Source organism: Oncorhynchus gorbuscha, linkage group LG11 (assembly GCF_021184085.1).
Source record: "Oncorhynchus gorbuscha isolate QuinsamMale2020 ecotype Even-year linkage group LG11, OgorEven_v1.0, whole genome shotgun sequence".
NCBI classification, from domain to species: domain Eukaryota; kingdom Metazoa; phylum Chordata; class Actinopteri; order Salmoniformes; family Salmonidae; genus Oncorhynchus; species Oncorhynchus gorbuscha.
Window position 1 is genome coordinate 83,582,534 of NC_060183.1, and position 23,391 is coordinate 83,605,924.

General features: G+C 43.8%; 1 protein-coding gene across 1 annotated transcript in view; it reads right to left on the reverse strand.

Moving 5' to 3' along the window:
• The window catches only part of LOC124047738 (netrin receptor DCC-like), a 434,005-nt gene that overhangs the window by 157,489 nt on the left and 253,125 nt on the right, over window positions 1-23,391 (reverse strand). The window contains exons 4-5 of the mRNA XM_046368043.1: window positions 18,482-18,632; window positions 16,665-16,801 (exon numbers count right to left, since the gene is read on the reverse strand). Of these exons, the coding sequence (XP_046223999.1) occupies window positions 16,665-16,801; window positions 18,482-18,632 (288 nt within the window). The remainder of the gene's footprint in view (window positions 1-16,664; window positions 16,802-18,481; window positions 18,633-23,391) is intronic.

Below are 23,391 nucleotides of genomic sequence, written 5' to 3' on the forward strand. Positions count from 1 at the left end.
GCAGAGGTCCCAGGTCCATGATGGTCCCAGGTCCATGATGGTACTCGCTGTCAGAGGTCCCAGGTCCATGATGGTCATTGCTGTCAGAGGTCCCAGGTCCATGACGGTCATCGCTGTCAGAGGTCCCAGGTCCATGACGGTCATCGCTGTCAGAGGGCTCAGGTCCATGATGGTCATCGCTGTCAGAGGTCCCAGGTCCATGATGGTCATCGCTGTCAGATGTCCCAGGTCCATGATGGTACTCGCTGTCAGAGGTCCCAGGTCCATGATGGTACTCGCTGTCAGAGGTCCCAGGTCCATGATGGTCATCGCTATCAGAGGTCCCAGGTTCCAGGTCCATGACGGTCATCGCTGTCAGAGGTCCCAGGTCCATGATGGTACTCGCTGTCAGAGGTCCCAGGTCAATGATGGTCATCGCTGTCAGAGTTCCCAGGTCCATGATGGTCATCGCTGTCAGAGGTCCCAGGTCCATGACGGTCATCGCTGTCAGAGGTCCCAGGTCCATGACGGTCATAGCTGTCAGAGGTCCCAGGTCCATGATGGTACTCGCTGTCAGAGGTCCCAGGTCCATGATGGTCATTGCTGTCAGAGGTCCCAGGTCCATGATGGTCATCGCTGTCAGAGGTCCCAGGTTCCAGGTCCATGACGGTCATCGCTGTCAGAGGTCCCAGGTTCCAGGTCCATGATGGTTATCGCTGACCTTAGCATCATACTCTAGGTCTAAATTGTATTGTACAAATTCTAAGACTAAGACTCCACAAGGGGCCACGGTGTAGTTAATACAGGTAATGAGTTCAAACAGGTGTAGTTAATACAGGTAATGAGTTCAAACAGGTGTAGTTAATACAGGTAACGAGTTCAAACAGGTGTAGTTAATACAGGTAATGAGTTCAAACAGGTGTAGTTAATACAGGTAATGAGTTCAAACAGGTGTAGTTAATACAGGTAATGAATTCAAACAGGTGTAGTTAATACAGGTAATGAGTTCAAACAGGTGTAGTTAATACAGGTAACGAGTTCAAACAGGTGTAGCTAATACAGGTAACGAGTTCAAACAGGTGTAGTTAATACAGGTAATGAATTCAAACAGGTGTAGTTAATACAGGTAACGAGTTCAAACAGGTGTAGCTAATACAGGTAACGAGTTCAAACAGGTGTAGTTAATACAGGTAACGAGTTCAAACAGGTGTAGTTAATACAGGTAACGAGTTCAAACAGGTGTAGCTAATACAGGTAACGAGTTCAAACAGGTGTAGTTAATACAGGTAATGAATTCAAACAGGTGTAGTTAATACAGGTAACGAGTTCAAACAGGTGTAGCTAATACAGGTAACGAGTTCAAACAGGTGTAGTTAATACAGGTAACGAGTTCAAACAGGTGTAGTTAATACAGGTAACGAGTTCAAACAGGTGTATTTAATACAGGTAACGAGTTCAAACAGGTGTAGTTAATACAGGTAACGAGTTCAAACAGGTGTATTTAATACAGGTAACGAGTTCAAACAGGTGTAGTTAATACAGTTAATGAGTTCAAACAGGTGTAGTTAATACAGGTAATGAATTCAAACAGGTGTAGTTAATACAGGTAATGAGTTCAAACAGGTGTAGTTAATACAGGTAATGAGTGGAGAACATATGTAGTTAATACAGGTAATGAGTGGAGAACAGGAGGGCTTCTTAAAGAAAAACTAACAGGTCTGTGAGAGCCGGAATTCGTACTGGTTGGTAGGTGATCAAATACTTATGTCATGCAATAAAATGCAAATTAATTACTTAAAAATCATACAATGTGATTTTCTGGATTTTTGTTTTAGATTCCGTCTCTCACAGTGGAAGTGTACCTATGATAAAAATTACAGACCTCTACGTGCTTTGTAATTAGGAAAACCTGCAAAATCGGCAGTGTATCAAGTACTTGTTCTCCCCACTGTATGTTGATACTGGTATTGTTCTGGAGACAATGAAAATAAGGATCCTGAAAAGAGACTTACATTTTTTTCAACTGCCTCCAGCTGCTTAGCTACAGCCAGTCTACTTCCCAAATGGACCAATAGGGAAACAAATTGGGTTCTGGTCAAAAGTAGTGCACTCCATAGGGAATAGGGTGTGATTTGGGACATGATCCCAGCCATAATTCACAGCAACAGCAGCTAGTCCTGCTACAGATGATTTCAGGACCAGTATCTAGTCCTGCTACAGATGATTTCAGGACCAGTATCTAGTCCTGCTACAGATGATTTCAGGACCAGTATCTAGTCCAGCTACAGATGATTTCAGGACCAGTATCTAGTCCTGCTACAGATGATTTCAGGACCAGTATCTAGTCCTGCTACAGATGATTTCAAGACCAGTATCTAGTCCTGCTACAGATGATTTCAGGACCAGTATCTAGTCCTGCTACAGATGATTTCAGGACCAGTATCTAGTCCTGCTACAGATGATTTCAGGACCAGTATCTAGTCCTGCTACAGATGATTTCAGGACCAGTATCTAGTCCTGCTACAGATGATTTCAGGACCAGTATCTAGTCCTGCTACAGATGATTTCAGGACCAGTATCTAGTCCTGCTACAGATGATTTCAGGACCAGTATCTAGTCCTGCTACAGATGATTTCAGGACCAGTATCTAGTCCTGCTACAGATGATTTCAGGACCAGTATCTAGTCCAGCTACAGATGATTTCAGGACCAGTATCTAGTCCTGCTACAGATGATTTCAGGACCAGTATCTAGTCCTGCTACAGATGATTTCAAGACCAGTATCTAGTCCTGCTACAGATGATTTCAGGACCAGTATCTAGTCCTGCTACAGATGATTTCAGGACCAGTATCTAGTCCTGCTACAGATGATTTCAGGACCAGTATCTAGTCCAGCTACAGATGATTTCAGGACCAGTATCTAGTCCAGCTACAGATGATTTCAGGACCAGTATCTAGTCCTGCTACAGATGATTTCAGGACCAGTATCTAGTCCTGCTACAGATGGTTTCAGGACCAGTATCTAGTCCTGCTACAGATGATTTCAGGACCAGTATCTAGTCCTGCTACAGATGATTTCAGGACCAGTATCTAGTCCTGCTACAGATGATTTCAGGACCAGTATCTAGTCCAGCTACAGATGATTTCAGGACCAGTATCTAGTCCTGCTACAGATGATTTCAGGACCAGTATCTAGTCCTGCTACAGATGATTTCAGGACCAGTATCTAGTCCTGCTACAGATGATTTCAGGACCAGTATCTAGTCCTGCTACAGATGATTTCAGGACCAGTATCTAGTCCTGCTACAGATGATTTCAGGACCAGTATCTAGTCCAGCTACAGATGATTTCAGGACCAGTATCTAGTCCTGCTACAGAGGATTTCAGGACCAGTATCTAGTCCTGCTACAGAGGATTTCAGGACCAGTATCTAGTCCTGCTACAGATGATTTCAGGACCAGTATCTAGTCCTGCTACAGATGATTTCAGGACCAGTATCTAGTCCAGCTACAGATGATTTCAGGACCAGTATCTAGTCCTGCTACAGATGATTTCAGGACCAGTATCTAGTCCTGCTACAGATGATTTCAGGACCAGTATCTAGTCCTGCTACAGATGATTTCAGGACCAGTATCTAGTCCAGCTACAGATGATTTCAGGACCAGTATCTAGTCCTGCTACAGATGATTTCAGGACCAGTATCTAGTCCTGCTACAGATGATTTCAGGACCAGTATCTAGTCCTGCTACAGATGATTTCAGGACCAGTATCTAGTCCTGCTACAGATGATTTCAGGACCAGTATCTAGTCCTGCTACAGATGATTTCAGGACCAGTATCTAGTCCAGCTACAGATGATTTCAGGACCAGTATCTAGTCCAGCTACAGATGATTTCAGGACCAGTATCTAGTCCTGCTACAGATGATTTCAGGACCAGTATCTAGTCCAGCTACAGATGATTTCAGGACCAGTATCTAGTCCTGCTACAGATGATTTCAGGACCAGTATCTAGTCCAGCTACAGATGATTTCAGGACCAGTATCTAGTCCAGCTACAGATGATTTCAGGACCAGTATCTAGTCCTGCTACAGATGATTTCAGGACCAGTATCTAGTCCTGCTACAGATGATTTCAGGACCAGTATCTAGTCCTGCTACAGATGATTTCAGGACCAGTATCTAGTCCTGCTACAGATGATTTCAGGACCAGTATCTAGTCCTGCTACAGATGATTTCAGGACCAGTATCTAGTCCAGCTACAGATGATTTCAGGACCAGTATCTAGTCCTGCTACAGATGATTTCAGGACCAGTATCTAGTCCTGCTACAGATGATTTCAGGACCAGTATCTAGTCCTGCTACAGATGATTTCAGGACCAGTATCTAGTCCTGCTACAGATGATTTCAGGACCAGTATCTAGTCCAGCTACAGATGATTTCAGGACCAGTATCTAGTCCTGCTACAGATGATTTCAGGACCAGTATCTAGTCCTGCTACAGATGATTTCAGGACCAGTATCTAGTCCTGCTACAGATGATTTCAGGACCAGTATCTAGTCCTGCTACAGATGATTTCAGGACCAGTATCTAGTCCTGCTACAGATGATTTCAGGACCAGTATCTAGTCCTGCTACAGATGATTTCAGGACCAGTAAAGTAAATTAAGCCACTAATTACACACACCACACGAACACACACACAAACGCACGCACACACACACAGTCCATGTAGTCATTGTGTAAACTCCACCCCCATGTGTATAACAGCATGACCGAATAACAGATGTTATTGCTATAATAGATGTACTGTAGGTGCTTCCTGGTTCTCACACACACACACGCACACACACACACACACACACACACACACCATGTAGTCATTGTGTAAACACATGTGTATAACAGCATGACAATAACAGATGTTATTGCTATAATAGATGTACACACACACACACACACACACACACACACACACACACACACACACACACACACACACACACACACACACACACACACCATGTAGTCATTGTGTAAACTCCACCCCCATGTGTATAACAGCATGACCCAATAACAGATGTTATAGCTATAATAGATGTACTGTAGGTGCTTCCTGCCTTCTCTTCATTTACATTTACATTTAAGTCATTTAGCAGACGCTCTTATCCAGAGCGACTTTTCACTTCCTGTTTCTCTAGGGTGGTAGAGATAATACAACACTCCTATAAGGCTGCCTCCCAAATGGCCTATTCCCTACACGGTCTACCAGAATCCTGGTCAATATAGGGTATATGGTGGCTTTTGAGAGGCAAAGTCCCTAGTGGTGCGCATGACGTTCACAGTCAGAGCGGGATGTACTGTATGTGGATAGACTGTTGGAAATGGACATAATTACAGTACTCCGTTTCAGACTGATGAAATGGACATAATTACAGTACTCCGTTTCAGACTGTTGGAAATGGACTTGACATAATTACAGTACTCCGTTTCAGACTGTTGGAAATGGACTTGACATAATTACAGTACTCCGTTTCAGACTGTTGGAAATGGACATAATTACAGTACTCCGTTTCAGACTGATGAAATGGACATAATTACAGTACTCCGTTTCAGACTGATGGAAATGGACATAATTACAGTACTCCGTTTCAGACTGATGGAAATGGACATAATTACAGTACTCCGTTTCAGACTGATGAAATGGACATAATTACAGTACTCCATTTCAGACTGTTGGAAATGGACATAATTACAGTACTCCGTTTCAGACTGTTGGAAATGGACATAATTACAGTACTCCGTTTCAGACTGTTGGAAATGGACATAATTACAGTACTCCGTTTCAGACTGATGAAATGGACATAATTACAGTACTCCGTTTCAGACTGATGAAATGGACATAATTACAGTACTCCGTTTCAGACTGATGAAATGGACATAATTACAGTACTCCGTTTCAGACTGTTGGAAATTGACATAATTACAGTACTCCGTTTCAGACTGTTGGAAATGGACTTGACATAATTACAGTACTCCGTTTCAGACTGTTGGAAATGGACTTGACATAATTACAGTACTCCGTTTCAGACTGATGAAATGGACTTGACATAATTACAGTACTCCGTTTCAGACTGATGAAATGGACATAATTACAGTACTCAAGATTCAGACTGAAGATCAGATTTTAAATCTGGGGCGGCAGCGTAGCCTAGTGGTTAGAGCGTTGGACTAGTAACCGGAAGGTGACAAGGTACAAATCTGTACAAATCTGTCGTTCTGCCCCTGAACAGGCAGTTAACCCACTGTTCCCAGGCCGTCATTGAAAATAAGAATATGTTCTTAACTGACTTGCCTGGTTAAATAAAGGTAAAATTAAAAAATCCCTGTAAAAGGTTAAATGGGGGAAGGAGGTAAGGGATGGAAATAGAATGTTTGACAGATAGAGAAAATCACAGTCTACTTGAACAGAGCAATACTCAATCGTGAGGCATCAAAGGAACATAGTAATATTAAGAAATGCTATAGATGGAAGGAATGCAGTTTGGAAACCTACCAAAAAACAATTAGGCAATAACAAATTCAATCCCTTTTAGACAATTTCCTGGGTAAAACATTCCACTGTAATAGTGAAGGTGTAAACTTGGCAGTAGAAAATCTCAACAGTATATTTGACCTCTCAGCTTCCCTATCAAATCTAAAAATCTCAAATAGAAAACCGAAGAAAATTAACAATAATGACAAATGGTTTGATGAAGAATGCAAAAATATAAGAAAGAAATTGAGAAACCTGTCCAACCAAAAACATAGAGACCCGGAAAACCTGAGTCTACGCCTTCATTATGGTGAATCACTAAAACAATACAGAAATACACTACGGAAAAAGAAGGAACTCAGGAAATCAGCTCAATGTAATTGAAGAATCCATAGACTCTAACCACTTCTGGGAAAATTGGAAAACACTAAACAAACAACAACACAAATAATTATCTATCCAAAATGGAGATGTATGGAGATGTCTGGGTAAACCACTTCTCCAATCTTTTTGGCTCTATAACAAAGAATAAAGAGCAAAAACATATACATGATCAAATACAGATCTTAGGATGAACTATTAAAGACTACCAGAACCCACTGGATTCTTCAATTACATTGAATGAGCTACAGGACAAAATAAAAACCCTCCAACCCAAAAAGGCCTGTGGTGTTGATGGTATCCTCAATGAAATGATCAAATGAGCTGCTTCCTGTGCTTGGCCCTCCTATGTTGAACATAATAAACGGCTCTCTATCCACTGGATGTGTACCAAACTCACTAAAAGTGGCAGTAATAAAGCCTCTCTAGAAAAAGCCAAACCTTGACCCAGAAAATATAAAAAACTATCGGCCTATATCGAATCTTCCATTCCTCTCAAAAATTTTAGAGAAGGCTGTTGCGCAGCAACTCACTGCCTTCCTGAAGACAAACAATGTATACGAAATGCTTCAGTCTGGTTTTAGACCCCATCATAGCAATGAGACGACACTTGTGAAGGTGGTAAATGACATTTTAATGGCATCGGACCGAGGCTCTGCATCTGTCCTCGTGCTCCTAGACCTTAGTGCTGCTTTTGATACCATCGATCACCACATTCTTTTGGAGAGATTGGAAACCCAAATTGGTCCACACGGACATGTTCTGGCCTGGTTTAGATCTTATCTGTCGGAAAGATATCAGTTTGTCTCTGTGAATGGTTTGTCCTCTGACAAATCAACTGTACATTTCGGTGTTCCTCAAGGTTCTGTTTTAGGACCACTATTGTTTTCACTATATATTTTACCTCTTGGGGATGTTATTCGAAAACATAATGTAAACTTTCACTGCTATGCGGATGACACACAGCTGTACATTTCAATGAAACATGGTGAAGCCCCAAAATTGCCCTCGCTAGAAGCATGTGTTTCAGACATAAGGAAGTGGATGGCTGCAAACTTTCTACTATTAAACTCGGACAAAACAGAGATGCTTGTTCTAGGTCCCAAGAAACAAAGAGATCTTCTGTTGAATCTGACAATTAATCTTTAATGGTTGTACAGTCGTCTCAAATAAAACTGTGAAGGACCTCGGCGTTACTCTGGACCCTGATCTCTCTTTTGAAGAACATATCAAGACCATTTCGAGGACAGCTTTTTTCCATCTACGTAACATTGCAAAAATCAGAAACTTTCTGTCCAAAAATGATGCAGAGAAGTTGATCCATGCTTTTGTCACTTCTAGGTTAGACTACTGCAATGCTCTATTTTCCGGCTACCCGGATAAAGCACTAAATAAACTTCAGTTAGTGCTAAATACGGCTGCTAGAATCCTGACTAGAACCAAAAAATTTGATCATATTACTCCAGTGCTAGCCTCTCTACACTGGCTTCCTGTCAAAGCAAGGGCTGATTTCAAGGTTTTACTGCTAACCTACAAAGCATTACATGGGCTTGCTCCTACCTACCTCTCTGATTTGGTCCCGCCGTAAATACCTACACGTACTCTACGGTCACAAGACGCAGGCCTCCTAATTGTCCCTAGAATTTCTAAGCAAACAGCTGGAGGCAGGGCTTTCTCCTATAGAGCTCCATTTTTATGGAACGGTCTGTCTACCCATGTCAGAGACGCAAACTCGGTCTCAACCTTTAAGTCTTTACTGAACACTCATCTCTTCAGTGGGTCATATGATTGAGTGTAGTCTGGCCCAGGAGTGGGAAGGTGAACGGAAAGGATCTGGAGCAACGAACCGCCCTTGCAGTCTCTGCCAGGCCGGTTCCCCTCTTTCCACTGGGATTCTCTGCCTCTAACCCTGTTACGGGGGGCTGAGTCACTGGCTTGCTGGGGCTCTCTCATGCCGTCCCTGGGGGGGTGTGTCACCTGGGTGGGTTGATTCACTGTTGTGGTCAGCCTGTCTGGGTTGGCGCCCCCCCCCCCTTGGGTTGTGCCGTGGCGGAGATCTTTGTGGGCTATACTCGGCCTTGTCTCAGGATGGTAAGTTGGTGGTTGAAGATATCCCTCTAGTGGTGTGGGGGCTGTGCTTTGGCAAAGTGGGTGGGGTTATATCCTTCCTGTTTGGCCCTGTCCGGGGGTGTCCTCGGATGGGGCCACAGTGACTCCTGACCCCTCCTGTCTCAGCCTCCAGTATTTATGCTGCAGTAGTTTATGTGTTGGGGGGGCTAGGGTCAGTTTGTTATATCTGGAGTACTTTTCCTGTCCTATTCGGTGTCCTGTGTGAATCTAAATGTGCGTTCTCTAATTCTCTCCTTCTCTCTTTCTTTCTCTCTCTCTCTCGGAGGACCTGAGCCCTAGGACCATGCCCCAGGACTACCTGACATGATGACTCCTTGCTGTCCCCAGTCCACCTGGCCATGCTGCTGCTCCAGTTTCAACTGGCCTGGGCCCTAGGACCATGTCCCAGGACTACCTGACATGAGGACTCCTTGCTGTCCCCAGTCCACCTGGCCATGCTCCTGCTCCAGTTTCAAATGTTCTGCCTTACTATTATTCAACCATGCTGGTCATTTATGAACATTTGAACATCTTGGCCACGTTCTGTTATAATCTCCACCCGGCACAGCCAGAAGAGGACTGGCCACCCCACATATGCTCTCTCTAATTCTCTCTTTCTTTCTCTCTCTCGGAGGACCTGAGCCCTAGGACCGTGCCCCAGGACTACCTGACATGATGGCTCCTTGCTGTCCCCAGTCCACCTGACTGTGCTGCTGCTCCAGTTTCAACTGTTCTGCCTTATTATTATTCGACCATGCTGGTCATTTATGAACATTTGAACATCTTGGTCATGTTCTGTTATAATCTCTACCCGGCACAGCCAGAAGAGGACTGGCCACCCCACATAGCCTGGTTCCTCTCTAGGTTTCTTCCTAGGTTTTGGCCTTTCTAGGGAGTTATTCCTAGCCACCGTGCCTTTACACCTGCATTGTTTGCTGTTTGGGGTTTTAGGCTGGGTTTCTGTACAGCACTTTGAGATATCAGCTGATGGACGAAGGGCTATATAAATAAATTTGATTTGATTTTGATTTGATTTGATCAAATATACAGACAACAAATTCCAATTGGCTATACTAAAACTCTTTAACATCATCCTTAGCTCTGGCATCTTCCCCAATATTTGGAACCAAGGACTGATCACCCCAATCCACAAAAGTGGAGAAAATATGACCCCAATAACTACCGTGGAATATGCGTCAACAGTAACCTTGGGAAAATCCTCTGCATTATCATTAACAGCAGACTCGTACATTTCCTCAATGAAAACAACGTACTGAGCAAATGTCAAATTGGCTTTTTACCAAATTACCGTACAACACAACCTAATTGACAACCAAACAAACCAAAACAAAGGCAAAGTCTTCTCATGCTTTGTTGATTTCAAAAAAGCCTTTGACTCAATTTGGCATGAGGGTCTGCTATACAAATTGATGGAAAGTGGTGTTGGGGGTAAAACATACGACATTATAAAATCCATGTACACAAACAACAAGTGTGCAGTTAAAATTGGCAAAAAACACACACATTTCTTCACACAGGGTCGTGGAGTTAGACAGGGATGCAGCTTAAGCCCCACCCTCTTCAACATACATATAAACGAATTGGCGCAGGCACTAGAAAGGTCTGCAGCACCCGGCCTCACCCTACTAGAATCCGAAGTCAAATGTCTGCTGTTTGCTGAGGATCTGGTACTTCGGTCACCAACCAAGGAGGGCCTACAGCAGCACCTAGATCTTCTGCATAGATTCTGTCAGACCTGGGCCCTGACAGTAAATCTCAGTAAGACCAAAATAATGGTGTTCCAAAAAAGGTCCAGTCGCCAGGACCACAAATACAAATTCCATCTAGACACTGTTGCTCTAGAGCACACAAAAACTATACATACCTTGGCCTAAACATCAGCGCCACAGGTAACTTCCACAAAGCTGTGAACGATCTGAGAGACAAGGCAAGAAAGGCATTCTATGCCATCAAAAGGAACATACATTTCAACATACCAATTAGTATTTGGCAAAAAATACTTGAATCAGTCATAGAGCCCATTGCCCTTTATGGTTGTGAGGTCTGGGGTCCGCTCACCAACCAAGACTTCACAAAATGGGTCAAACACCAAATTGAGACTCTGCTTGCAGAATTCTGCAAAAATATCCTCCGTGTACAACGTAGAACACCAAATAATGCATGCAGAGCAGAATTAGGCCGATACCCACTAATTATCAAAATCCAGAAAAGAGCTGTTAAATTCTATAACCACCTAAAAGGAAGCGATTCCCAAACCTTCCACAACAAAGCCATCACCTACAAAGAGATGAACCTGGAGAAGAGTCCCCTAAGCAAGCCGGTCCTGGGGCTCTGTTCACAAACACAAACACACCCTACAGAGCTCCAGGACAACAGCACAATTAGACCCAACCAAATCATGAGAAAACAAAAAGATAATTACTTGACACATTGGAAAGAATGAACAAAAAAACAGAGCAAACTAGAATGCTATTTGGCCCTAAACAGAGAGTACACAGCGGCAGAATACCTGACCACTGTGACTGACCCAAAACTAAGGAAAGCTTTGACTCAAGAAAGACTCAGTGAGCATAGCCTTGCTATTGAGAAAGGCCGCCGTAGGCAGACATGGCTCTCAAGAGAAGACAGGCTATGTGCTCACTGCCCACAAAATGAGGTGGAAACTGAGCTGCACTTCCTAACCTCCTGCCCAATGTTTGACCATATTAGAGAGACATATTTCCCTCAGATTACATAGATCCACAAAGAGTTCTAAAACAAATCCAATTTTGAAAAACTCCCATATCTTCTGGGTGAAATACCACAGTGTGCCATGACAGCAGCAAGATTTGTGACCTGTTGCCACGAGAAAAGGACAACCAGTGAAGAACACACACCGTTGTAAATACAACCCGTATTTATGCTTATTTATTTTATCTTGTGTCCTTTACCATTTGTACATTGTTAAAACACTGTATATATATAATATGACATTTGTAATCCATGCCGGTAAAACCCTTGAATTGAATTGAATTGAAAAGATAGACTTAGATCAAATCAAATCAAATGTATTTATATAGTCCGTACATCAGCTGATATCTCAAAGTAGGGAGAAACTTAGAGAGGAACCAGGCTATGTGGGGTGGCCAGTCCTCTTCTGGATCCAGAGAGAGATGGAGATCGAGACAGAGATCGAGAGACAGAGATTGAGAGATCGAGAGACAGAGATCGAGAGATCGAGAGATCGAGAAAGAGACGGAGATCGAGAGAGAGACGGAGATCGAGACGGAGATCGAGAGAGAGATGGAGATCGACAGAGAGATAGATATTGAGAGATCGAGAGAGACAGAAATTGAGAGAAACAGAGACATACAGAGTGAGAGAAAGAGAGAGAGACAGAGAGAGAAAAAAAATTGGAGAGAGAGAGAGAGTATGGTTCCTATGCTTGCAGTCACTACTCACTGTCAATCAACAGCGAGGGTTCCCACCAAAAGAACAGTGAGTTTCGAGTTGATCGATGGCTACTGTATCGCGACAACCTGTAACATATCATAAACGAACAGCAGCTTTCTGGGTAATCTTAAGCGTGTGCTTGTCACATCGCCGTGCTGACTGACTAACAGATAGAAGTATAGAAGTATAATTCCCAAAGCTACCCAACCAGCATTTGGGAGGGAGGGGGGGAGAGCTAACTGGGGAACGCCGCTAAGGCATCTCAAATGGCACCCTATTCCCTATATAGCTCTATAAAACTCTTTGACATAGAATTTATTTATATTTTTAATTAAGTCAATTAATTATGAATAATATTACGCCCTGTCTCCTCCCCTTCATCTACTGTCTGCTGATTGAAGTGGATTTAACAAGTGACGTAGACAAGGGATCATAGCTTTCAGTCCATGTCATGGAAAGAGCAGGTGTTCCTAATGTTTTGTCTCAGATTAGCAGGTGTTCCTAATGTTTTGTACTCTCAGTGTACGTCTAAGCCAGTCAGTCACGTATAAACGACCTGTGTCTCAGATTAGCAGGTGTTCCTAATGTTTTCTACTCTCAGTGTACGTCTAAACCAGTCAGTCACGTATAAACGACCTGTCTCAGATTAGCAGGTGTTCCTAATGTTTTGTCTCAGATTAGCAGGTGTTCCTAATGTTTTGTCCTCTCAGTGTACGTCTAAGCCAGTCAGTCACGTATAAACGACCTGTCTCAGATTAGCAGGTGTTCCTAATGTTTTGTGCTCTCAGTGTACGTCTAAACCAGTCAGTCACGTATAAACGACCTGTCTCAGGTTAGCAGGTGTTCCTAATGTTTTGTCTCAGATTAGCAGGTGTTCCTAATGTTTTGTACTCTCAGTGTACGTCTAAGACAGTCAGTCACGGGTAAATGACCTATGTCTCAGATTAGCAGGTGTTCCTAATGTTTTGTACTCTCAGTGTACGTCTAAACCAGTCAATCACGTATAAACGACCTGTGTCTCAGATTAGCAGGTGTTCCTAATGTTTTGTACTCTCAGTGTACGTCTAAGCCAGTCAGTCACGTATAAACGACCTGTGTCTCAGATTAGCAGGTGTTCCTAATGTTTTGTACTCTCAGTGTACGTCTAAACCAGTCAGTCACGTATAAACGACCTGTCTCAGATTAGCAGGTGTTCCTAATGTTTTGTGCTCTCAGTGTACGTCTAAACCAGTCAGTCACGTATAAACGACCTGTCTCAGGTTAGCAGGTGTTCCTAATGTTTTGTCTCAGATTAGCAGGTGTTCCTAATGTTTTGTACTCTCAGTGTACGTCTAAACCAGTCAGTCACGTATAAACGACCTGTCTCAGATTAGCAGGTGTTCCTAATGTTTTGTGCTCTCAGTGTACGTCTAAACCAGTCAGTCACGTATAAACGACCTGTCTCAGATTAGCAGGTGTTCCTAATGTTTTGTACTCTCAGTGTACGTCTAAGACAGTCAGTCACGGGTAAATGACCTATGTCTCAGATTAGCAGGTGTTCCTAATGTTTTGTACTCTCAGTGTACGTCTAAACCAGTCAATCACGTATAAACGACCTGTGTCTCAGATTAGCAGGTGTTCCTAATGTTTTGTACTCTCAGTGTACGTCTAAGCCAGTCAGTCACGTATAAACGACCTGTGTCTCAGATTAGCAGGTGTTCCTAATGTTTTGTACTCTCAGTGTACGTCTAAACCAGTCAGTCACGTATAAACGACCTGTCTCAGATTAGCAGGTGTTCCTAATGTTTTGTGCTCTCAGTGTACGTCTAAACCAGTCAGTCACGTATAAACGACCTGTCTCAGGTTAGCAGGTGTTCCTAATGTTTTGTCTCAGATTAGCAGGTGTTCCTAATGTTTTGTACTCTCAGTGTACGTCTAAACCAGTCAGTCACGTATAAACGACCTGTCTCAGATTAGCAGGTGTTCCTAATGTTTTGTGCTCTCAGTGTACGTCTAAACCAGTCAGTCACGTATAAACGACCTGTCTCAGGTTAGCAGGTGTTCCTAATGTTTTGTCTCAGATTAGCAGGTGTTCCTAATGTTTTGTACTCTCAGTGTACGTCTAAGCCAGTCAGTCACGGGTAAATGACCTATGTCTCAGATTAGCAGGTGTTCCTAATGTTTTGTACTCTCAGTGTACGTCTAAACCAGTCAATCACGTATAAACGACCTGTGTCTCAGATTAGCAAGTGTTCCTAATGTTTTGTACTCTCAGTGTACGTCTAAACCAGTCAGTCACGTATAAACGACCTGTCTCAGATTAGCAGGTGTTCCTAATGTTTTGTGCTCTCAGTGTACGTCTAAACCAGTCAGTCACGTATAAACGACCTGTCTCAGGTTAGCAGGTGTTCCTAATGTTTTGTCTCAGATTAGCAGGTGTTCCTAATGTTTTGTACTCTCAGTGTACGTCTAAGCCAGTCAGTCACGGGTAAATGACCTATGTCTCAGATTAGCAGGTGTTCCTAATGTTTTGTACTCTCAGTGTACGTCTAAACCAGTCAATCACGTATAAACGACCTGTGTCTCAGATTAGCAGGTGTTCCTAATGTTTTGTACTCTCAGTGTACGTCTAAACCAGTCAGTCACGTATAAACGACCTGTCTCAGATTAGCAGGTGTTCCTAATGTTTTGTGCTCTCAGTGTACGTCTAAACCAGTCAGTCACGTATAAACGACCTGTCTCAGGTTAGCAGGTGTTCCTAATGTTTTGTCTCAGATTAGCAGGTGTTCCTAATGTTTGTACTCTCAGTGAACGTCTAAGCCAGTCAGTCACGGGTAAATGACCTATGTCTCAGATTAGCAGGTGTTCCTAATGTTTTGTACTCTCAGTGTACGTCTAAGCCAGTCAATCACGTATAAACGACCTGTGTCTCAGATTAGCAGGTGTTCCTAATGTTTTGTCTCAGATTAGCAGATGTTCCTAAACTGCTTCATGCTAAAAAATTAACCACTTTATATTTAGATGTTGTGATTTTAAAAAGCATCAGTCGCTGAGTTTGATGTGTCTGTTTGGAAAACTAAACTTTCAGGGTAAAACATTGTCCCAGGCTATGGAACACCGTTAGGGTATTTTGCGTGTTTTGGGGGGAAGGAACATTGCATCCATTAGCTAGCTTTGTTTTGAAACCAGCACTGTCCCAACGCTTTGGGAATGTGTGTCTGCAGTCGTGCGACAGAGGCAGGTGGGCGAGACGAGACTTTACCATACTTATCAGAGAATCGCTGTGACATAAGACAATACGAGTGAGATATATACGTCAAATATATAACAAATATATAACTTTTTTTTTGCGTGTCAACAAAGATACACAACAAAATTACACTATTTGACGGATCAAAAATTGCTATTTGTAGCAGAAGGTTGGCAAAGACATTCAAATGGAAGATTCTGGAATCGTCAGACTCTATCGTCTGATGGCATCTGGAACGAGGCATCTGCAAACTTCGTTTGAGGATCTCTCTCCAAGGAGTATTTCCACTCTTCTACGAAACTTCATTTGTAGATCTCTCTCCAAGGAGTATTTCCACTCTTCTACGAAACTTCATTTGTAGATCTCTCTCCAAGGAGTATTTCCACTCTACTACAAAACTTCATTTGATCAAGTGAGGTCTGCCGAAGCATTTCACGAGTTTCAAGGCAATGTTTTGTTAACTTTCTGTGCTGTTATGAAATAGCTGTTCTTTGAGTGACATTCTGACTATACCACATCAATATTTTAGAACCATTCTGAATATCACATTAAAGGGCATCCTTCAGAATAAAATACTATAAAATATTTGCCAGATTAAATGTTATTCTCATGATATTAGAGACAAAACAGATCATGTAGTTTATATTTGTCAGATTAAATTATTAAATTTAATATCATGTAGTTTGTATAATCTAGGTCAGCCAAAATCCTAAACAAAGTTATGGTTGGCATGTAGTTCGTTTTATTCAGAGAAAACGGCAATCAAAAATTGTTGTTCAGGTATTCAGAGTTTTGTCTTCCTCAGGAGGGTTGTGAACTGAAACGGTTCAATTCCACAGACTTGAGACCATGAAGGAGATGGAGAAGAGATATGGACAGAGAGACACCTGTAGAAGATGTAGCTCTGTTTGTTTGTTTGTTTGTGTGCCAGCGGAGGTAGGTTCCCACTGGGCGACGAGTGGCGGTCTCGTGGGACACACTTACCGAGGACGGACAGCTCGCAGGAAGCCGTGATGTTCTGGTTCTTGTTAAACGCCACGCAGCTGTAAGAGCCTGAATCATCATCTGTTACACTGCTGATCAGGAGGTTACTGCCGCCCAGCAGGGAGTACTTCTTAGACCTGCAGAAGCACAGATGACGAATCAAAGACAGAAAACCAAGAAAACCAAGAAAAACAGGCATTTGACCACAAAAATGGAGCTCTGTGCCCTGCGATAACGTGTATTCAACTTCCAGATATCTCTCAGAAACCATCCTACAGTACAGTAGTTAGTAGTAGTTAGTAGTTAGTAGTAGTAGTAGTTAGTAGTTAGTGATATATGATATATATTGGTAAGAAAAAACATGTTAACCCTTTGGAATTACCTGGATTTCTGCAGAAATGTGTCATAAACTTGTATCTGATTTTTATCTTAGTCACAACAATAGACAAACACAGTGTGCTTAAACTAATAACACACAAATTATTGTATTTTTCTTGTCTATATTGAATACACAATTTAAACATTCACAGTGTAGGTTGGAAAAAGTATGTGAACCCCTAGGCTAATGACTTCTCCAAAAGCTAATTGGAGTCAGGAGTCAGCTAACCTGGAGTCCAATCAATGAGATGAGATTGGAGATGTTAATTAGAGCTGCCTTGACCTATAAAAAACACGCACAAAATTTGAGTTTGCTATTCACAAAAATAATTGCCACAGGATTTATACAGTTGCTATACCAGGCGGTGATGCAACCAACCAGATGGTGCACCTGTAAAACCTTTTGAGGATCTAAGGACCCATGCAAAATCTTTTCAGTCTGCCGAGGGGGAAGAGGTTTTGTCGTGCTTCATGACTGTTGTGGTGCTTAGTTTGTTGTTGATGTGGATGCCAAGGACCTTGAAGCTCTCAACCTGCTTCACTGCAGCCCTGTCGATGAGAGTTGGGTCGTCCTCGGTCCTCCTTTTCCTGAAGTCCACAATCATCTCCTTTGTCTTGATCACGTTGAGAGGTTGTTGTCCTTGCATCACACGGTCAGGTCTCTGACACCTCCCTATAGGCTGTCTCATCGTTGATCAGTGTTGTGTCATTGGCAAACTTAATGATGGTGTTGGAGTCGTGCCTGGCCGTGCAGTCATGGGTGAACAGGGAGTAAAGGAGGGGCCGAGCACGCACCCCTGAGGGGCCCCCGTGTTGAGGATCAGCCTGGTGGAGGTGTTGTTACCTACCCTTACCACCTGGGGGCGGCCCGTTAGGAAGTCCAAAATCCAGTTGCAGAGGGAGGTGTTTAGTCCCAGGGTCCTTAGCTTAGTGATGAGCTTTAAGGGCACAATGATGAGTTTATTGCTGCCAAAATAGGCTCAACCAGTTATTAAATCCAAGGGTTAACATACGTTTTCCCACCCTGCACTGTAAATCTTGACGCATTCAATAAAAAAACATGAAAACGTATGAGTTTAAGCAGACTGTGTTTGTCTATCGTTGTGACCTAGATGAAGTTCAGATCAAATTTTATGACCAATTTATGCAGAAATCCAGGTCATTCCAAAGGGTTCACCTAGTTTATCTTGCCGCTGTAACATGGTGAAAATGACAACGCGGCTCCGACTCAAACCCAGCGTGCAAAACTATCTGTAATGCCGTCATTTGTACCAGTTTGCCGGCTGGTTTGATGTTGCTCTACTCATCACACATCAGAAGTCTTGTGGAAAAGAAGGGTGGATTGTATTTCCTATACAGTACACAACTCCCTAGGGGCCCTAGTTGAAAGTAGCTAGTAAATAGAGTGCCATTTGGGACGGAATCAAGGAGTCACTCACCTGCTCTGTATCCTCTCAGCTCCTCTCATCCAGTGGAAGGCGGGGGTGGGGAACCCAGAGGCGGAGCACTCCAACACGGCATCTCTCCCCAGGAGGGAGGTGACTCTCTGGGGCTTCTGGAGAAACAGAAGGCCCCTGGTGGTTCCGGGTTCTGGAGGGTACAGATAGTCAGACAGACAGAGAGAGAGAGAGAGAGAGAGAGAGAGAGAGAGAGAGAGAGAGAGAGAGAGAGAGAGAGACAGACAGAGACAGAGAGAGAGAGACAGACAGACAGACAGACAGACAGACAGACAGACAGACAGACAGACAGACAGACAGACAGACAGACAGACAGACAGACAGACAGACAGACAGACAGACAGACAGACAGACAGACAGACAGACAGACAGACAGACAGACAGACAGAGAGAGAGAGAGAGAGAGAGAGAGAGAGAGAGAGAGAGAGAGAGAGAGAGAGAGAGACAGACAGACAGAGAGAGAGACAGAGAAAGAGAGACAAAGGCCAACATCAAACACAGCTCTTATCTGGGTGACAGAGCGATGAGTGAGTAGAAGCCATATTTAGGCTTTACTTTGGAAGATGAACCAGTGCAAGAGGTTGAACTAATAATGTTTAAACTAGGGGCTGATTAAAATAGTGGTTGGATACAAAAGTGAACCCTTGTGTGGTGTTTGGCTCTGAGGGCAATTAAAGTGTGTGTGTGCGTGTGTGTAGGTGTGTGTGTGCGTGTGTGTGTGTAGGTGCATGTGTGCGTGTGTGTAGGTGTGTGTGTGCGTGCGTGCGTGTGTGCGTGCGTGCATGCGTGCGTGTGTGTAGGTGTGTGTGTGTGTGTGTGCGTGCGTGCGTGCGTGCGTGCGTGTGTGTGTGTGCGTGCGTGCATGCATGCGTGTGTGTAGGTGTGTGTGTGTGTGTGTGTGTGTGTGTGTGTGTGTGTGTGTGTGTGTGTGTGTGTGTGTGTGTGTGTGTGTGTGTGTGTGTGTGTGTGTGTGTGTGTGTGTGTGCGTGCGTGTGTGTATGTGTGTGTGTGTGTGTGTGCGTGTGTGTGTGTAGGTGTGTGTGTGAGAGATATTTTCCTTCCTTGACGTGCTGTAACTATATATGGAAGTGAGATTCCTGAACATTCTAGACACAGCATCAGGTGCGAGAAATACATTTACAACACACACACACACACACACACACACACACACACACACACACACACACACACACACACACACACACACACACACACACACACACACACACACACACACACACACACACACACACACACACAGTAAGACTCTGTCCCTCATGTGGTGTGCAGATCGTAATTTAATTAATTTGTGTTCAACGGGACTCATTTATAATTTCAAAACTAAAATACTGTAAAATGTGTCCTTCCAATTGGTTCAGTTCAAAGCAGTAAACATCAATAGTGATGAAAACCTTGTTTCGTTTATATTTATTCAACATAAACATGATTTATTCCTCCCATGTCTTGATTATAATAGACGGTTGGGCAAGGCATTTTATCCCTCCCCTAATAAGGAATAGCACTTTTCTTGATTAATGTGATCTCGAAGAGGTAAATGGAAAATATTAGTGTCTATACAGACACAAAATGGCCGCCTGGTTACTTCTTCTCTAATAGTTTCTCATTGAGAGAAGGACAGCTGGTGGGGGTAGGCTGACAGTAGCTCATTCACCATCAGCACACTGGGAGTTCGCTATGGGTACAGTCACAAAATGGCTACTACTCTTGTAATTGATATAAGTCAACATATAAATATTACTTGTTTTTATTGTTATGGACGTGTTGGTTTTAAAAACCCTATAATGTTCTGGGTCCATCAGACCAAAAACATGGACACCACACAAGGGTTAAAGAGTTCATCTGTAGTTGGAACTTTTGGACTTAGACATTAAATATATGTACCCATTGATTCTTGAAGAATATAACTTAGAAATGCCTCGTGACCTTAGATGAACTGTCGTACCCAATCAGCCCCCCCCCCCAAAATGTGTTTTACTCCAATGTTTGTAAACAAAGTAGATGTAAACAAACACTATATAGTCTCATTATATGGTTACAAGTATCATTTTGATATCATGGATGGTCAGTCCTTGTATCCATAGCTCTGTCTATACATTTCAGTGGTTACAATTCTCCAGCTCCGTCCCTCAGCGTTTTACTGAAACAGGGACTTTGGGCTGTGTTAACAAACTGGTTACAAACTGGGTAAGACAGTGGCTTTGGGTTGTGTTAAAACACTGGTACCAAACTGGGTAAGACAGTGGCTTGGGCTGTGTTAACACACTGGTACCAAACTGGGTAAGACCGTGGCTTGGGCTGTGTTAAAACACTGGTACCAAACTGGGTAAGACAGTGGCTTGGGCTGTGTTAAAACACTGGTACCAAACTGGGTAAGACAGTGGCTTGGGCTGTGTTAAACAAGTGGTACCAAACTGGGTAAGACAGTGGCTTTGGGCTGTGTTAAAACACTGGTACCAAACTGGGTAAGACCGTGGCTTGGGCTGTGTTAAAACACTGGTACCAAACTGGGTAAGACCGTGGCTTGGGCTGTGTTAAACGACTGGTACCAAACTGGGTAAGACCGTGGCTTGGGCTGTGTTAACACACTGGTTCCAAACTGGGTAAGACCGTGGCTTTGAGCTGTGTTAAAACACTGGTACCAAACTGGGTAAGACAGTGGCTTGGGCTGTGTTAAAACACTGGTACCAAACTGGGTAAGACAGTGGCTTGGGCTGTGTTAACACACTGATACCAAACTGGGTAAGACCGTGGCTTGGGCTGTGTTAAAACACTGGTACCAAACTGGGTAAGACAGTGGCTTGGGCTGTGTTAAAACAATGGTACCAAACTGGGTAAGACAGTGGCTTGGGCTGTGTTAAACAAGTGGTACCAAACTGGGTAAGACAGTGGCTTTGGGCTGTGTTAAAACACTGGTACCAAACTGGGTAAGACCGTGGCTTGGGCTGTGTTAAAACACTGGTACCAAACTGGGTAAGACCGTGGCTTGGGCTGTGTTAAAACACTGGTACCAAACTGGGTAAGACCGTGGCTTGGGCTGTGTTAAACGAGTGGTACCAAACTGGGTAAGACCGTGGCTTGGGCTGTGTTAAAACACTGGTACCAAACTGGGTAAGACCGTGGCTTTGGGCTGTGTTAAACGACTGGTACCAAACTGGGTAAGACAGTGGCTTGGGCTGTGTTAACACACTGGTACCAAACTGGGTAAGACAGTGGCTTTGGGCTGTGTTAAAACACTGGTACCAAACTGGGTAAGACAGTGGCTTGGGCTGTGTTAACACACTGGTACCAAACTGGGTAAGACAGTGGCTTTGGGCTGTGTTAAAACACTGGTACCAAACTGGGTAAGACCGTGGCTTGGGCTGTGTTAACACACTGGTTCCAAACTGGGTAAGACCGTGGCTTTGAGCTGTGTTAAAACACTGGTACCAAACTGGGTAAGACAGTGGCTTGGGCTGTGTTAAAACACTGGTACCAAACTGGGTAAGACCGTGGCTTGGGCTGTGTTAAAACACTGGTACCAAACTGGGTAAGACCGTGGCTTGGGCTGTGTTAAACGAGTGGTACCAAACTGGGTAAGACCGTGGCTTGGGCTGTGTTAAAACACTGGTACCAAACTGGGTAAGACCGTGGCTTGGGCTGTGTTAAACGACTGGTACCAAACTGGGTAAGACCGTGGCTTTGGGCTGTGTTAAAACACTGGTACCAAACTGGGTAAGACAGTGGCTTTGGGCTGTGTTAAAACACTGGTACCAAACTGGGTAAGACAGTGGCTTTGAGCTGTGTTAAAACACTGGTACCAAACTGGGTAAGACCGTGGCTTGGGCTGTGTTAAACGACTGGTACCAAACTGGGTAAGACCGTGGCTTGGGCTGTGTTAACACACTGGTACCAAACTGGGTAAGACAGTGGCTTGGGCTGTGTTAAACGACTGGTACCAAACTGGGTAAGACCGTGGCTTGGGCTGTGTTAACACACTGGTACCAAACTGGGTAAGACCGTGGCTTGGGCTGTGTTAAACGAGTGGTACCAAACTGGGTAAGACCGTGGCTTGGGCTGTGTTAAACGAGTGGTACCAAACTGGGTAAGACCGTGGCTTGGGCTGTGTTAACACACTGGTACCAAACTGGGTAAGACCGTGGCTTGGGCTGTGTTAACACACTGGTACCAAACTGGGTAAGACCGTGGCTTGGGCTGTGTTAAAACACTGGTACCAAACTGGGTAAGACCGTGGCTTGGGCTGTGTTAACACACTGGTTCCAAACTGGGTAAGACCGTGGCTTTGAGCTGTGTTAAAACACTGGTACCAAACTGGGTAAGACAGTGGCTTGGGCTGTGTTAAAACACTGGTACCAAACTGGGTAAGACAGTGGCTTGGGCTGTGTTAACACACTGGTACCAAACTGGGTAAGACCGTGGCTTGGGCTGTGTTAAAACACTGGTACCAAACTGGGTAAGACAGTGGCTTGGGCTGTGTTAAAACACTGGTACCAAACTGGGTAAGACAGTGGCTTGGGCTGTGTTAAACAAGTGGTACCAAACTGGGTAAGACAGTGGCTTTGGGCTGTGTTAAAACACTGGTACCAAACTGGGTAAGACCGTGGCTTGGGCTGTGTTAAAACACTGGTACCAAACTGGGTAAGACCGTGGCTTGGGCTGTGTTAAAACACTGGTACCAAACTGGGTAAGACCGTGGCTTGGGCTGTGTTAAACGAGTGGTACCAAACTGGGTAAGACCGTGGCTTGGGCTGTGTTAAAACACTGGTACCAAACTGGGTAAGACCGTGGCTTGGGCTGTGTTAAACGACTGGTACCAAACTGGGTAAGACCGTGGCTTTGGGCTGTGTTAAAACACTGGTACCAAACTGGGT